General features: G+C 37.7%; 1 protein-coding gene across 1 annotated transcript in view; it reads right to left on the minus strand.

Moving 5' to 3' along the window:
* Positions 1-6,143: 6,143 nt before the first annotated feature.
* mrpl13 (mitochondrial ribosomal protein L13) overlaps positions 6,144-15,961 on the minus strand; it is a 93,052-nt gene continuing 83,234 nt past the window's right edge. Inside the window, exon 7 of the mRNA XM_060823028.1 lies at positions 6,144-6,274. Within this exon, the coding sequence (XP_060679011.1) occupies positions 6,250-6,274 (25 nt within the window). The 3' untranslated portion in view covers positions 6,144-6,249. The remainder of the gene's footprint in view (positions 6,275-15,961) is intronic.

Here is a 15,961-nt window from a genome sequence, read left to right on the forward strand (position 1 = left end):
AACTAAAAACCACCAGAATCACATTTCAAACCAAATAACTTTGTATGTTTCAGCTCCAAAATGGACATGCCTTGGCCAGCAACAACTTTCTAAATGTCATTTTCAAATGATGTGCACATCTGGTCATGTTCACTCCCCACAACCATCGAACAGGCATCAGATAAATCTATCTTCTGCAAAGTATCTTCAGGAATCTTACAGCTGGAACATTAGGAGCTGTCAATCAGGGACAGGGTTCCACTGTCCAACATTTAAATAAAACAGAAAAGCTGTGGATGACAGCTGCTATCACAATCACTTGAAAATGGTGAAGAAAATTCAAACGATCCATTGTCATTGTAGTTTATTGGTGAGGCAAGTTCACTTTCAACCTTTTCTCTGTCACCTGCAAATCAATCCCCTAATAGCCTAAAATTTTATGTTCAGATGTGTCATTTTGACACTTACTCTGCTGAAATCTCGGGAGTGACAAAAATATCTTGGTAACATGAAATGATAAAAGCAGTGCAATGCTGGTCTCTAATTCTGAACAAATGACTTCATATTAATCTTAGTTTGGAACCTTGGCAGACTGTGAACTGGAAATGTCTCATAGACTGATTATTTTATTATGACAATAAGTTCAATTTATTATTTTGCTCATGTAAGGAAACTGAGCAAATGCAACCATTGTCCGACCGTGAACAAAGCTAGCATTGAATACATTGGACCTTTTCAGGCCAACTTCTGTGCCAAATTAAAAGTCAAGAGTTGACTAACTGCATTAAAAAATTTTTAAATTCCTAAAGCTGACATAATGAGTAGGTTTTCAGACTAGACATGATAATATTAATGTCTTTCATACCATTCATTACTGAGTAATGTGGATTGCAAAATTCAAACATTTAGTTTAATGATCAAAGTTCTTGAGCACAAAATACACTGCAGTGTTGAAATTTGCAAATTAAACTTTACAAGTGCCAGTAGTAGTTGGTGCCAAATCGAAACATTGGTATAAGGAATTGAGCTGATGGCTGGAACCATTCGAATGCATCTTCCAGATTCACAACTACAGGTACATATAGCTTGGAATTTGGTGAAGAAACATTTTCATGTTTTAAAATAGGTTCTTTTGTAGTTCATTTACATTGATTCAGACTTTTTCATTCAGCTATTTTCTTCAATGGAAAGCATAAGACTATTCCCTGCTTAAGGGCAGAATCGGAAGTACAATTTGTAAATTGTTAATAACAATGATAACTGGTTTTTAAAAGAGGTTGATTTTCTGCGCACTCAATCTACTGACTCTGTTCATTTCCCTAACAAGAGACCATTCTGTTTGCAACCTTGGTGTCACATTCTTCCTGAAATGAGCTTGATTCATGCCATCATTAAGACCGCCTATTTCTATCTTGTCCAAGTTCACCAGTTTCAGCACTTCTGCTGAAACCTTCATTCACGCCTTCAATACTTTCATATTTGACTATGCTGGCATACTCCATTCTGTTAAATTGTAGTTATCCAAACCTCTGCTGCCTGTGTCTTAAGGAGAAAGTGAGGACTGCAGATGCTGGAGGTCAGAGTCGAGAGTGTGGTGCTGAAAAAGCACAGCAGGTCAGGCAGCATCCGTGGAGCAGGAAAATCAACGTTTCGAGTATAAGCCCTTTATCAGGAATGAGGCCTGAAACGTTGATTCTCCTCCTCAGATGCTGTCTGACATGCTGTGCTTTTCTAACACCACACTCTTGACTCTGATCTCCAGCATCTGCAGACCTCACTTTCTCCTAGTTAATTTTAACCTTACTGCAAAGCCTCTTCCAAGGATGCCTACCTTGAAGAAGTTCTCCTCCCCTCTGTACAAGGATCTGTGTGAATCTCTCTCTCAATTCACCCCTCAGGTCATCTTCTCTGCACTAAAGGTTTTCAGCCACATCCTGAAGCATTTCAGCCACGTCCTGAAGCAGACTCACTACCACAGCCACATCTCCTTCCTCATAGAAAAGCCTCATTCTCCATGAAGGGCTTATGCCCACAACATCGATTCTCCTACTTCTCAGATGCTGCCTGACTTGCTATGCTTTTCCTTCCTGTGTCTTAAATCACAGTGTATTGTTCAACTGTCATCCTTGTACTTGCTGACCCTATGGCCTTTAGTCCGAGCAATCTTTTGATTTTAAAATTCTCATCCTTAAGTTTCAAATCCCTCCAGACATACTCCTCCATATTTATGTAATCTCCTCCGGCCTCACACCCCTCTAGAAAATCTGAGCTCCTCCAGGTCTGGCAAACCCAATTTTAATTACTCTGCCACACTGTCCGAGCCTTCAGTTGCCGAGGCCTGAAGCTCCCTGCACCTGTCCCTCTTGGCTCTCCTATTTTATGACACTCCTTAAAATCTAGTTCTTTAACTATACTTTTGGTCATCTGACCTAATTTCTCCTTCGTGAATCAGCATTTGTTTCATAATGCACCTATGAGCACCTTCAGACAATTCATTGCATTAAAAGGTGCTGTTTATGTAGGTTGTTTTGTAAAGTTTGAGAAAATTAAATCTTTGAGGAAAATTGGTAATTTCCAAAGGTAGAAATAAATTAAATCAATTGAGATATTGGGTTGATGTATTTTTAGATTTTCTTCTCAGTTACACTCTTGAGATTCATCAGCACAATACACAGCAGCTTCAAGCAATATGTCCTGGGATACAGACTTCACTACCCTCGCAACTGATGACATCATGACTCATGTACGCACTGTGGAGAAGCAAATAGAGTTCAGTGCAGTTTTGCTTTCCTGCATGTTCTGGACTGCCAAGACTGTAAACACATCATTTTTTATGTGGTTGCCCAATGCAGAGGAGAAAGCCCTTCTACACAGTGAAATTGACCTGAAGGGCAATTAGGCTTAAAAAGAAATTTGAAATCATCAGTTCGCCGTTCCACTCTCTTGAAACTATCAAGCTCAAAATATAAAACAGCTTGAGAAATTATCGAAGTATTGTTACTATCAAATAAAGTCGATTCACAAAATGAAAAATGTCTGGTTACCAATACATTGCTGCTTGTGGGAGTTTGCTGTGTGTAAATTGGCTACTATGTTTCCCAACTACGACAGGGATTACACCTCGAAAGTATTTAATGGCTGTAAAGCACTTTGGGATGGTTGCTGTCAGTGAAATGCCCCAATTAACTGCAAGTCATTGGAAAAAATATATTATAAAGTTTATTCACAATGGTGTCCTTTTAACTGTCTCACTATAAACAGTGAGTGATTTGGGGTCAAAAATAGCAAAGAAAGGGCCCTACTGGGCTCTAAAGAGAGAGAAAAAACTCAAAAGAATGCAAGTCTTCTTTCTTTACAAAGTTACAATATAGGAAAATTAAAACAAAATGTGATAATTTCTTTCTTTCTGGTTGTCTTGATAATGCACATTTTGGTTAAGCTAATGTAACTTGCTGTTGTTTATACATAAATGCATCTCTTGACTAGGGACACATTGCAGTCTATTATGCTACCCTGCTGTTAGTGTCACAAAAACAGCATCGTTATATCTGTCTCACAACTGACATGTATTGAATGGTGTAAAATTATATTATTTGACATGATGGACATGACCTAAACTTGCCTCAGAAAGTGAAATGTTGTCCATTTCAGTCCACTTTTAAAGAAGTTGTATTTATCATTATCTGTCAACCTCTGTAATGTTGAAAATTAATTATTACAAGTGTGGAATATTTTCTTCAGGTTTTGTTTGAGATTTTCTACAAAGGTAAATTAGAAAAAAAAACCTATTTGTTTGTCTCCCTTTTTCTCACAATTACTCCAATCTTTATTTCCCTTCTCTATTTCTCTTCCGGGACTTGATTTGACCATGAATCCATTAACTCTAATTCACACTGAGTATTCCATTCAAATTGAAGAATTATGAAAGTTTGAGAAGATCTACATTTGCTCCCCCTGATCACTCTGGTCCTTGATGCCTAGTTCTTCTCATTGCAATATAATAAGCTTGCACGACCAGCAATCTAAATATGGAAGAGAAATCTACCGAATAGCAGACAGTTAATACCCGGCCACAGCCGAATAATGATTGCTAACATAGCAAATTTTTCAAACGATTGGAAAATTCTGGATAGGGTTTATAGTTTTGAAAAGGAAAATGATTTAAAACATATGTTTCATACTTTTAGCCAGTGTCTATGGAATAAATCCACATCATTTGACTCAGTAGACAGTAAGACCACATGACAAAGGAGCAGATATAGTCCATTCAGCCCATCAAGTCTGCCCCACCTTCAATGAGATCTGATAATCTTCAACTTCACTCTCCTCTGATTTCATTACTGATTAAATATATTCAAGATAGATTTTTAATGATCCAGCCTTAACATTCTACAGATTCGCGACCCTCCAAGGAGAAGAATTCCTCCTCATCTTGGTCTTAAACATGCAATCCCTTGTTCTGACATTATGCCCTCTGGTCTCAGTTTCACCAACACTACTGCTTTTTTCAGTCTTGATTTAATATCTGATCCTAAAACAGCTACACCCCCTCAGTATTGCAGCAGACGTGTTGGCCTGGAGTCTTGTGTTTCTGAAGTGAAACTGGGATGGGTGGCAACTTTCAGCTTGGGAGGCTGGAGAGGTACCCACTGTATCACTGCTGAAACACAAAGTAACTGTGAAGAACTGTAAAAAGCCTGTGCTGACTATTAAAAAAAACTGTAGATCTGATTGTCAGATTAAGGTGTATCCCCATGTGTTATCTTTGGTCACAGCCGTGCAGTCTTGTGAGCTGAGTGAGAATGCCAGACTCTTGTCAGAATTAATCAAAACGTTCTGAAGCCCGTCCTCTCAGTTCATCAACAATTGGTATTAGTTACGATAGATCTGAGTGTTGATGCCAGAAACTGTTGAAGTTGCAAACCTCAGGATTTGGCATGAACCTAAAATTTACATTGCATACCACTGGTGAAATTTCACACCACAGCTCTCTCCCAGACAGCAGTCATCTGCATCTGTGGTTGGCATGCAGTAATTCAAACCACAAAATGAATCACCAATTGTTGAACCAAGATTACAGGAATCTTTTGGAGGGCTTTGACTTGCCTTTTCATGTGACAGCATGACTTTTTCAAGCATTTCTGTCATCAAGCAACCATCAGATTCAGTTTTTTAAAAAATGTTTTCTTTAAGTGGATACAGTTACACTGTATAAACGAATATATAAAGGAGGTCTCATGGATTAATGGTGATTGGATTCAAAGGCAGTCCAGATAGATGCCATGGAAGTTCTTTTTCTGTCTCTTAGTTCACCAGTCCTACAAGACAAATGATTGATCATAACTAAGCTTCTTGTGGGCATGGGTTCCAAATACAAAATACATCACAATTTGGCAAGCTCACTGAGGTATTGTGATGTCTGCTGTGGTGTAGTAAGCGTGGTAAACATGTTTTTGCAAGGGAGCTTTAACATCTATAGGAAACATGGTAAAACATTCAATTAGACCACAGCTTAGTCTAGAATATTCTCTCCATTTATCTCATCTAAATATAAGATTATCATGAATAAACATAAGTGTATGTTCAAGAGAAACTTCTTTACCCAGAGAGTGGTGAGAATATTGGAGTTGCTAGTATAATGAGTATTTGAGATCAACAACATAAATAGGGGAAATGAGATACGAGATAAAAGAATGAAAGCGTGCTAATAGATTGTCATGAAGAGAGTTGGGAAATGCTGGCTGATGGTTATAGACCACACAAAAGAAGTTGGGCTGAATGGCATGTTTCAGTGCTGTCCTTTAGGGAATGAAACCTGCCATCCTTACTCAAGTACGATTTAAGCACCACATATGACTTGAAATCCACAGCAGTGTGGTTATCCCATAGCTATTCTTTGAAATAGTCTAGTAAGCCTTCTCTAGGGAAATTAGAAATGGGTGCCAAATGCTGATCTTGCCAAAGATACACACATACAAAGAAATGAACAAAACTTCAAGTAATACTATGACTCCAAGAAGAATTCACCATTAGCCTGTCTTGAGTCTGCAATGTATTTACATGCCTTCCCTCCATATCCCTTGATTCTGTTATCAAACAAAACTTTAGCAATTGCAGTTTTGAAACAAATAATTTTCCTACAAGAATTCAACAAATAAGATCAATGTCAATGATGGGCCAGAAGAATAAAGCAGCTTTTAATTATGCAAATCAGCACTGTGTAAAATAAATAACTCTCTGGATTATCTTTGTCCTGGTTTGGGAATGTATTCATTTCATTCTGTAGTCATCAGGTCTGAAAAGAAAAAAAAAACAAAATTACAAAGTGGAATTTTATCCAACATTAAAAGGCCATCTGTTTAACATCAATGCAGTCAAGACATTAAATAATTTTCAAAAAATGCATTGTGGCACTAATTACAGCTTAATATCCATAATGTTAAATTCTGCTTCTGTAAAAATTAAAATGTATATCTTGAACTACTATGAACTCAATTTTAAGTGATGTGACACCCTTAGCTATCTTGGTTTGAGGTCACACGTGGTTCCTTCTGTGAATGGAAACCAGCCCACTTTACAATGCAAGAACTTTAATGGGTCTTATGATTCATCCACATTGTTTACAAATGTAAGAGTTTGGATCAAACTTACATTTTGGTAATGGAAATAACTAAAGTAACCATTTGAAATACAATCAGCTTAAAATTCACCAAGTTTTCAGGTGCATTCTGATTGTGAGTCGAGTGAAAGGAAGGTAAAGCAGCCTCTACAACTGATACCCACTTAGTAGTTCAGGGGATAGAATTTGTGGCTTGCACCATTTAAGTTCAAAATCAAAGACAATAGGGACTCCCTCTATTGAAAAGCTCTATAATCATCAGCTCTGATTTTAAAAAATCCTGGGATATGGGCACTGCTCACTGGGCCAGCATTTACTGCCCATATTGAATGACTTATCTGGTCATTTCAGCAGGCAGTTAAGAGTCAACCACATTGCTGTGGGTCTAGAGTCAGATCAGACCATGCAAGGATGATAGATTGCTTTCCCTAAAGGACATTAGTGAACCAGATGAGTATTTACAACAGTCTACTGTGGATACACGGCTGTCACTAATTCCAGATTTTTTTATTGAATTCAATTTCACCTTGTGCTGTGGAAGGATTTGAAGCCATATCCCCAGAACGTTATCTGGGGGATTACTATGCCACAGCTTCCCTTTGATATTGAGCTGGTAACATGGAGGCTGGTCATGTCCCCAAGGAGGTTTCTTTGTTTATGGGTTGAATTGCGAACGTGCCAAGCATCTTTTAGAAGGTGTTGGTTTTTGGACAAAAGGCGTCAGTGACTGACATTCGATCTCTGTGAACATCCAATGAAATGCTTGACTAAGTGACTTATTCTGGAGTTTGGAGTACCATGGTCTTTGACTTAGTCATTGGTACATAATGGTACAAGAATTCTTGTAAAATTAATAGTACAAGAACTGTGCCATTTGTTTGGAGTGTATCAGCTAAACAATGACAAACCGATTAGTACACTAGTCAAAATGGGTAAGGGATTGGTTCATTTTGGTTGCAGATGCAGTAAATGTAATGATTATTGGTAATTCCTTGAACCCAGTGTCCTTTTTAGTCCATTCAGGGGTAGTTAAGAACCAACCGCATTGCTTCTTGGCCAGATCAGACAAGGATAACATTGTGAACCAGAAGGGATTTTAGGGCCGCTCCTGATTTTTTTGTGGTCAGCATTACAAACACTAGTGATCAATTCCAAATTTTCTTTCCAGTTAACTGAATTTAAATTCCAGCCGCTGTCCCTGAGCTGATCTCATTACTAGTGACATTACCATTTTGTAACCATCTCTTTGTATTGTGACATTAAGCAGACTAATTATTATATTATGCTAATGGTTTATTCATGTAGCTTGCTGTATAAAAAATAATCAGGAACTGAATGGTATTGCACAAATGAACTATCTTCTGGTTTACAGCAATCTGATTACAACCACCACACCAACATATTCAACATCAATCGTCATGGACTATGATTCTGTTTTATAAGAATTACAAACTGTTTACAGAATAACACTTTGTATGTTTGAGTCAGGGTTTGAAAAGTTTGCATATAGCCAAGAGTATTGTATACTTCTTTATAATGTTTCTGGTTTTTCTTCTGGTCAGTGTCAAACACGAGATGTCATTTCTTCCAATGGAAGTATCTAATTCTAGAATGTACTAATAGACATTACATCGAATTGTAACAATAAATCACAGCCTATTCTTTTACAAAATTGTTAGGTCTTCTCTATCCTGAAAATGTATGGCCATATTTGTGAAATCCAAACATCTTTAATCATTTTATTTTTCTGTAATGATAGCTTCAGTGAATCAATGTATTTGAACTACTGAGTAGCTGTGCATACCCACACCCTTCAATATCTTGCCATTCAGCATAAGGTCCATTTTGCTTTCCTCCTCAAACATGAAATTGCACCTTCCACCTGTGGTCCATTCTTTTAAGCCATCCTCTACCTACCTCAGAATATTTTCTCAAAATTCACCAAACCTCACTCTTTGTTGCAAATTTAGATCAATGAACCGACAGAATTAAGGAAGCATATTCCACTCAAAATATAATTGTTTCACTCTCTACAGATGCTGATGGATCTGCTAATTCCAGTACTTTGTTTTTGTTTCTAGGTTACAGCATCTGCAGTATTTATTGTTTGTGTTTCATGTACTCAGGTTCAAATTGTTATATTAAATTAAAGTGTTAACCTGAAATGTTAACTAATTTCTCTCCACAGATGCTGCCAGGCCAGCTGAGCTTTCCCAGCAATTTCAGTTTTGTTTTAAGTCTTGACAGTTGGTGTTAGCATAGTCTAACTACTCAGACTGATCCAACTGGTAAAGTGGTTATATTTTTTCCTTTTCAGTTGAATTTTTGCTGCATTGGTAAAAACTTAAACAAAACAAAAGAAATAAAACCCAAATTTGACATCCCCATGTCTGACTACTGCTAATGTCCACAATGAGTGGTTTGTCTGTCTGCTCCTTACTGACACAGTTTTTCTTTTCCACTGACTGATCTTTGCTAATCTTGTTTGCAAATAATGATCACGAGCAAAAGAAAAGGTATTGATATATACAAACATAGAAACTAGAAGCAGGAGTAGGGCATTTGGATCTGGTCCACCATTCAATCTGATCATGGTTCATTCTCTAAGTGTCATATTCCTGTTTTTTCCCCATACCTCTTGATGCCTTTAAAACCATTCTTCAATCTATTTGGTGAATTAGCCTGCAAAATCTTCTGTGGTATGGAATTCCATGGGTTCACCACCCTTTGAGTGAAGAAATGTTTCCTTGTTTCAGTCTGAAATGATCTTCCCCATATTCTGACACTCTGGCCCCTGGTTCAAACACTCCTCAAACAGAAAAAACATCTAGTCCGTTCAGTCTTTTTGTAATTTAAGACAAGATGATATAAAACTGTTTGCGAATATATTATCTTGCACTAAGAGATTTCATAGATTTTCCAAAATCACCCCCTTCTGAATTCTAAGTCATTTTATTAAATGCACTGAAGACAATAATCAGGAATGCCTCTCCCTGCAATGTTGTTTGCGTGATGAAAAGTGGAAGTCTAAGGCACTCTGAAGTAATCAATCTGGGCACTTTTGAAGAGTTAAAGCCACAAAACTCAGGAAGTGGATCCAGTATGTGGTTCGAATGTTCTCATGGGAGGTCCAGCGATTAAGTAACAAGAGTTTCTGCATGTTTGGTGGACAGCTATTCAAAGGTAAAGAACATCTCTTTCAATCACAATTATAGTTGAGTACTAAAATATTTTTCTAGCACTTTAGTAGTCCAATTTTTCTTTCTTGTTTGATAATATTTCTGTGAACTGGTTTGGGACATTTTATTATCTTACAGCAGCTCTACTAATACAAGCTTCTGGTTATTATGAGTCAATGAGAAAATTGAATTGAAACAATCAGAAAGCTGCTACAAGGATTCAAGCACAGAAAATAAGGATATCTTGGCATATCACTGCAACATTTTTGCCATGTTTAAATTTAGTACCTTGAGATCATACTCATGTAGATTAAAATTATTTTTTTCTGAATTCACTTTATTATATTACAATTGGTGTTATGTTTGGAATCAGATATTAACCATGGGTGAAACTTAATTCTTGATGAAGCCATCAGCTCAAACAAACTAATTTTGCGTAAAATTATAGAATCATAAGAGATGTACAGCACGGATGATGTAGAATAACTGAATGACATGCACACCACATTACAAAATTTCTTCAGAAAAAAAATCTACAATTAGCCTATCTGTAGAAACTGAAAGTAACTCCACATCTTGAATAATGCAACAGTTCTGCAGTATCTTTGAAGCTTTAATTTTTTTAAAAACAAGGGTGTTGTTATGACATATAGACCAGTTTGAGATAGATATCTTCTTGGAATGACCTGAAGGTGTGTGATCAAAATTATATTACCACCTCAGCACACCTTTGGAAAGTTCACACACCCAGGAACACAAGAATTAGGAGTGGGAGTGGGTTATCTTCTTCCTCAAGCCTGCACGACCATTCAATAAGATTATGATTGATCCAATTGTAGCCTCAATTCCACTTTCCCATCTGCCACCATAACCCTGGACTACACTGTCAATCAAGAACCAGTCAATATAAATATATAACAGCTTTTCTTACAGCAAAAGTAGATAAGTTTATATATTTCCACTTTCTATTCCAGCTGGCAAGTTTTTCCCTCTCACTTAGCCTATATACCTTCACAGAGGCACCTGTATCCTTTTCACAACTTTCTCTTCTACTTATCTTTGCATCAACTGCAAATGTAGCAACCATATGTTTCGGTCACTATATCCAAATCACTGAAAAATATAGTAAATAATTGTGGCTGTAAGCCTGTGAATTGCTACAATTATTGGGACATGAATGTGAAAGTAACCCAATTCTTGCCAATCTATTTTAGGGAGATGGGAAGTCACCACATTAACTCTGTAGAGAGGGAGTGAGAAATGCGCGCGCGTACACACACACACACACACACACACACACACACACACACACACACACACACACACACACAGTCTAACCTGCTGAATATTTCTACCATTTTCAAATTTGTTACAACTGCAATACTTTGATTTGGTTTTCCATTGGCTGCAATTGCATTGCAATGCTGGTCAGACGTCATTTATGAAAATACCATTCTCATCAGAACACAGTTTATGTTGAACAAAGTGGTTACTACTTTTTCCAATATAACTGGCCTGTCCAAAATCTGTTCCATGTGTTATAATGTCAGTGGTTAAATGGTCGAAAAGTGGCTTCTTTTAACAATCCACAGTGGCTTTATCCCTTGATTCATTAAAACTGAGAACACGAATGGATTTTGAAGATCCTAAGTTTTGCATTTTTAACATCAAATTATTCTGAAGACTCACCAACCTTCGTGCAAAAATGGTTCTTTCTGATGCTCTATTTAAACTGATCCTTCATTTATTGATATATTTCCTTCAAAACTTTCCCTCAGCTTCACTCCAGGTCGTAGGGATCCTTTTATATTTATTTTTGGCATATGACTGATGTATTTCTTAGCCAAATATTTCCTACATTAATTAATTAACAATAAACAAAGAATAAAAATAATCCAAGATGATTCTGACTTGATCAGAATCAGAATTACTTGCCTTCATCATTGCAAATTCTGTCTGAATATGGACAGTAAATAGTATCAGGCTTTTGGAAGTAAAAACCATCATATAAAATACAATAGGAGCAAATTACTGCAGATGCTGGAATCTGAACTGAAAACAACAAAAGCTGGAGATCACAGAGGGTCAGACATTATCCACAGAGAGACAACAAGCTAATGTTTTGAGTTTAGATGATTCTTTATCAGAGGTCTGATAGTCTAGCTGATTCTTTATCAGACCTCTAATGAAGAATCATCTAAACTCAAAACGTTAGCTTGCTGTCTCTCTGTGGATGCTGTCTGACCCTCTGTGATCTCCAGTATTTGTTGCTTTCAATATAATATACAAAAGCTGATCTCATCCTGTATTTCTTTGACGCCTTAGTTAAATCACTGTTATATCACCTAGCACAAGCCTGTGATCCTCAAACCTCCTTGATTAGATATTCACTGAATCAGAATAAGGTTAATAATAGCAGTTATCCACCATTACAAACAGCTTTAATGAGTTAACTTTCTCCCTTCTCTCAGAAATTACTAGAAGCAAGATCTTGGGCACAATCTCATTCTTTGACTTTGAGGTGATCCCATCACAACATCTCCATACAACTGCAGTCTTACATTATTCGGAAGATTCGGAACTTGACCAGTAATAAAAGCCAGAGCTAAAACAAAAGTGAAATTCAAATCTGCATCTTAAATTTCTACTGAATGACACAGCCCTTCTTTCACATGAACTGTTCAACTCGATGATGTCATCGGTTTAAAAAAATCAGAATGTTCACGATTAAACCAAAACATCATTGGTGGGATGAGAAAATTGACCTATATAACAATTTAAGTATCAGGATCATCACAGCTTCGTTGTTGACCATGATACAAATTACCTTATCATTGTCTCTATCTCTTTCTTTGGAAACATTCCGTTTGCAACCACAATTCCATACTTAACACTGAAATGAGCTTTTAACAACATATCTGTGCCATTACTAAGACTATATATTTCCAACTCTACAGCAGTATCCAACTCTGCCCACCTCAGCTCATTAGCTGCTGATTACCTTTCTTGTGCCTTTGTTATATTTAGATTTGATTATTCCAACATACTCCAGGCAAATTCATATTTTACCCTCTATAAACAAGGCCCTAGTAGGTCCTTAAGTGGCTGAATATTGAACTTCATAGAATAGAATCAGAGGATCCCCACAATGCACATTCAGGCCACTCAGCTCATTGAGTCTGTTCAGACCTTCTTAAGAGCATCCCATCCAGCCCAATCCTATCCCTGTAACCATGCACCTTCCATGGCTGATCCACCTAGCCTGCCATATCCATGGACATTCACCAAATCGGCCCATCTTTGAACTGTGGAAGGAAATTGGAGCATCCAGTGGAAATCCATGCAGATACTTGTTTGATAAAGTTCCTGCGATATGCTTCGGGAGATTTTGCTACAATAAAGCACTTGTGTAAACGTAAATTGTTGTTCCTGTGCAATAATTCCTACACAACCAACAAGAATTATAGACACTGTAATTTACTTGTATTAAATCTAATATTTTGTCTTTTAGCAACATCATCTTCACACCAAACAGGGTGGTGAGAATTTTTAGAGCCACAATTGAGAATATGTGCTGCCTGAGGACACAGTATACGCATTTTGGGAAGACAAACCAGGGCATAACTCACACAGTTAATGGCAGGGCCCTGGAGAGTGTTGTCAAACAGATAGACCTAGGGGTACTGGTACATAGCTTCTTGAAAGTGGCATTCACAGGTAGGCATGGTGTTGAAGGCATTTGCCATGCTTGCCTTTATTGGTCAGAGCACTGAGTACAGGATTTGGGAGTTTTGGAGTTCGGTTTTGCCCGAAACGTCGATTTTCCTGCTCCTTGGATGCTGCCTGACTGGCTGTGCTTTTCCAGTACCACTTTAATCTAGATTCTGATCCCCAGCATCTGCAGTCCTCACTTTTGCCCAAGAGTTGGGATACCATGTTACAGCTGTACAAGATATTGGTAAGGCTACATTTGTCGTACTACATAAAATTCTGCTCACCCTGCTATAGAAAGAATGTTATTAAACTGGAAAGGGTGCAAAACAAATTTACAAGGATATTACCGAAACTGGAAGTCTGAGTTATAAAGAGAGACTGGATAAGCTGTATTCTCCTTTCCCTGGAACATTGGAGGTTTAGGGTTGATCTTATAGAGGTTTATAAAATCATGAGGGGCATAAATAAGGTCAAGATAATTTCCCCAAGGTAAAGCAGTACAAAACTAGAGGGATAGGTTAAAAGGGATGGGGAAAGACTCAAACGGGACCTGAGGGGCAACTTTTTCACACAGAGGGTGGTGCATACATAGAACGAGCTGCCAGAGGAAGTGGTAGATGTGGGCACAATTACAACATTTAAAAGACACTCTGACAGGTACATGCATAAACAAGGTTTAGAGGGGATATGGGCCAAACACAGGCAAATGGGACTAGTTGAGTTTAGGAAATCTGGTCGGTTTGGATGGGCTAGGCTGCAGGACCTGTTCTGTTCTCTGTGACTCTATGACTTACTGAATTGATATGATGGACAAAGCATAGGTACTAAAGAAAACCAAGGTCCTTGATCACAGGGGCATACAGCCACAGGTACATAAGGAAGGACATGCTATTAGTGAAACACAACAGGCTGCAGCATTATCTATCATGATGGGAGGTGTGCCTCTGAATTAAGAAAAAGGATCATGTAATACAAACCTGCCAAAGAGATAAATCAGGGACTCACACAGCAATTAACGTGTAATTAATATAAGACAATTGGGGGTCCATTAACTCGATTGGCTGATTTGGATGTTGAATGACACCAACAGCATGTGTTCAGTTCCCATACCAGCTGAGGTCACTCACCCCTCAATTGAGATGTGGTGACTCTCAGGTTAAACCTACTATCAATTATCTCTCGTTAAAGACAGAGCAACCCTCCGGTTCTCTGGAACTCTGGCTACTATACTTTTATTACATGACAAAAGCTATGTGGCATTCCCAAGGCAATAAATGATTAATCAAGTGGAGAAGTGCAAAATTATAAGAAAGAGCTAGTACAGAAAACGTTAGTTAAATCACTTTGAAGCTCTTCGAGGATTCTGAAGATTTAACAAATGTCGTCGACAGTTCAAAATTAGTAGATGATACTTATTTAGATTCCACCTAAGACACTGATGAAATATGGCTAAGGAAATCTGTCCACATATTGGCAAGGCACTGCATAGGTGAATTTCAACTGAAACAAGTTGTAAATTAACCGAAACAAAGGAAGCAAAGAATGGTAAATGTGAAACTGGACCTGCACTGAATGAGATAAGTACAGGGCATGTAGAAAAATTACTGTTATAAAGATTGTATCTTTTTATTGTTCTGCATTTTTAATTGTGGGCTGAAAAGGGAAAATTACTGTTTTGAAATCCAAGGGTGGTTGCACTTTTAAAAGCATGTAATCTGACACTCATTGTAAGTGCTACTTACACAGGTGCTGACTTTAGCAGTAGTAGAAGTAATCTACAGATGAACTGGAGCCAAGGACTATATACAAATGGAGATTGGCTGGCAAATAGCTGATTGGTCTGTGGACTAGTGGCCAATTATGAATAATAAAGATCTTCTGCCCACCAACAACAATTTTATTGGCTCCCAGTAAGCTGAACAGCTTGAGGCTGTGAATGATATCAAGAGAAGACATCGGGTCTCGCAAGGGCAAGAACTTTGTCTGTTATCTGCCTTTATAAAAAAAACCTCAAGTCTGAAGAAAGTCACTTTATTTTTTGCTCAGCATTTGCTGTAAACTGTGGTTCTTAGCCAGTAAACCAGAGATTTTATAAGTATGATACGTTACATCCACCCTTTACTTCCTGTAAGCAAGTGTGAGAAACTGGCGAAGAGGATCATGCAGGAGCACATGCGAACAAGCCCAAAGGACCATCTTAGTTAGCCCAGTGAACAGGGACCACTGAATTGCTTTCTCAGTACTTCCCACTGCACACGAGTCTTTTTATCCTGTTTGTGTGTCCGTGCGTGTGTATATGTGTGTGTGTCCGTGCGTGTGTAAAAGAGGAAGCTATAAGTGGGTTAGTGTTTTAACTAGTAGAGTTATATGTTAATAGTTCATAATTGTTTACCTGGAGTGAGAACCTAGTTATTTGTAATAAATAGTAATTCTTGCTAAATCGAGAAACCTAGCCCATGTTTTTAGGCAA

This window comes from Hemiscyllium ocellatum, chromosome 4 (genome assembly GCF_020745735.1).
Source record: "Hemiscyllium ocellatum isolate sHemOce1 chromosome 4, sHemOce1.pat.X.cur, whole genome shotgun sequence".
In the NCBI taxonomy this organism is placed as follows: Eukaryota; Metazoa; Chordata; class Chondrichthyes; order Orectolobiformes; family Hemiscylliidae; genus Hemiscyllium; species Hemiscyllium ocellatum.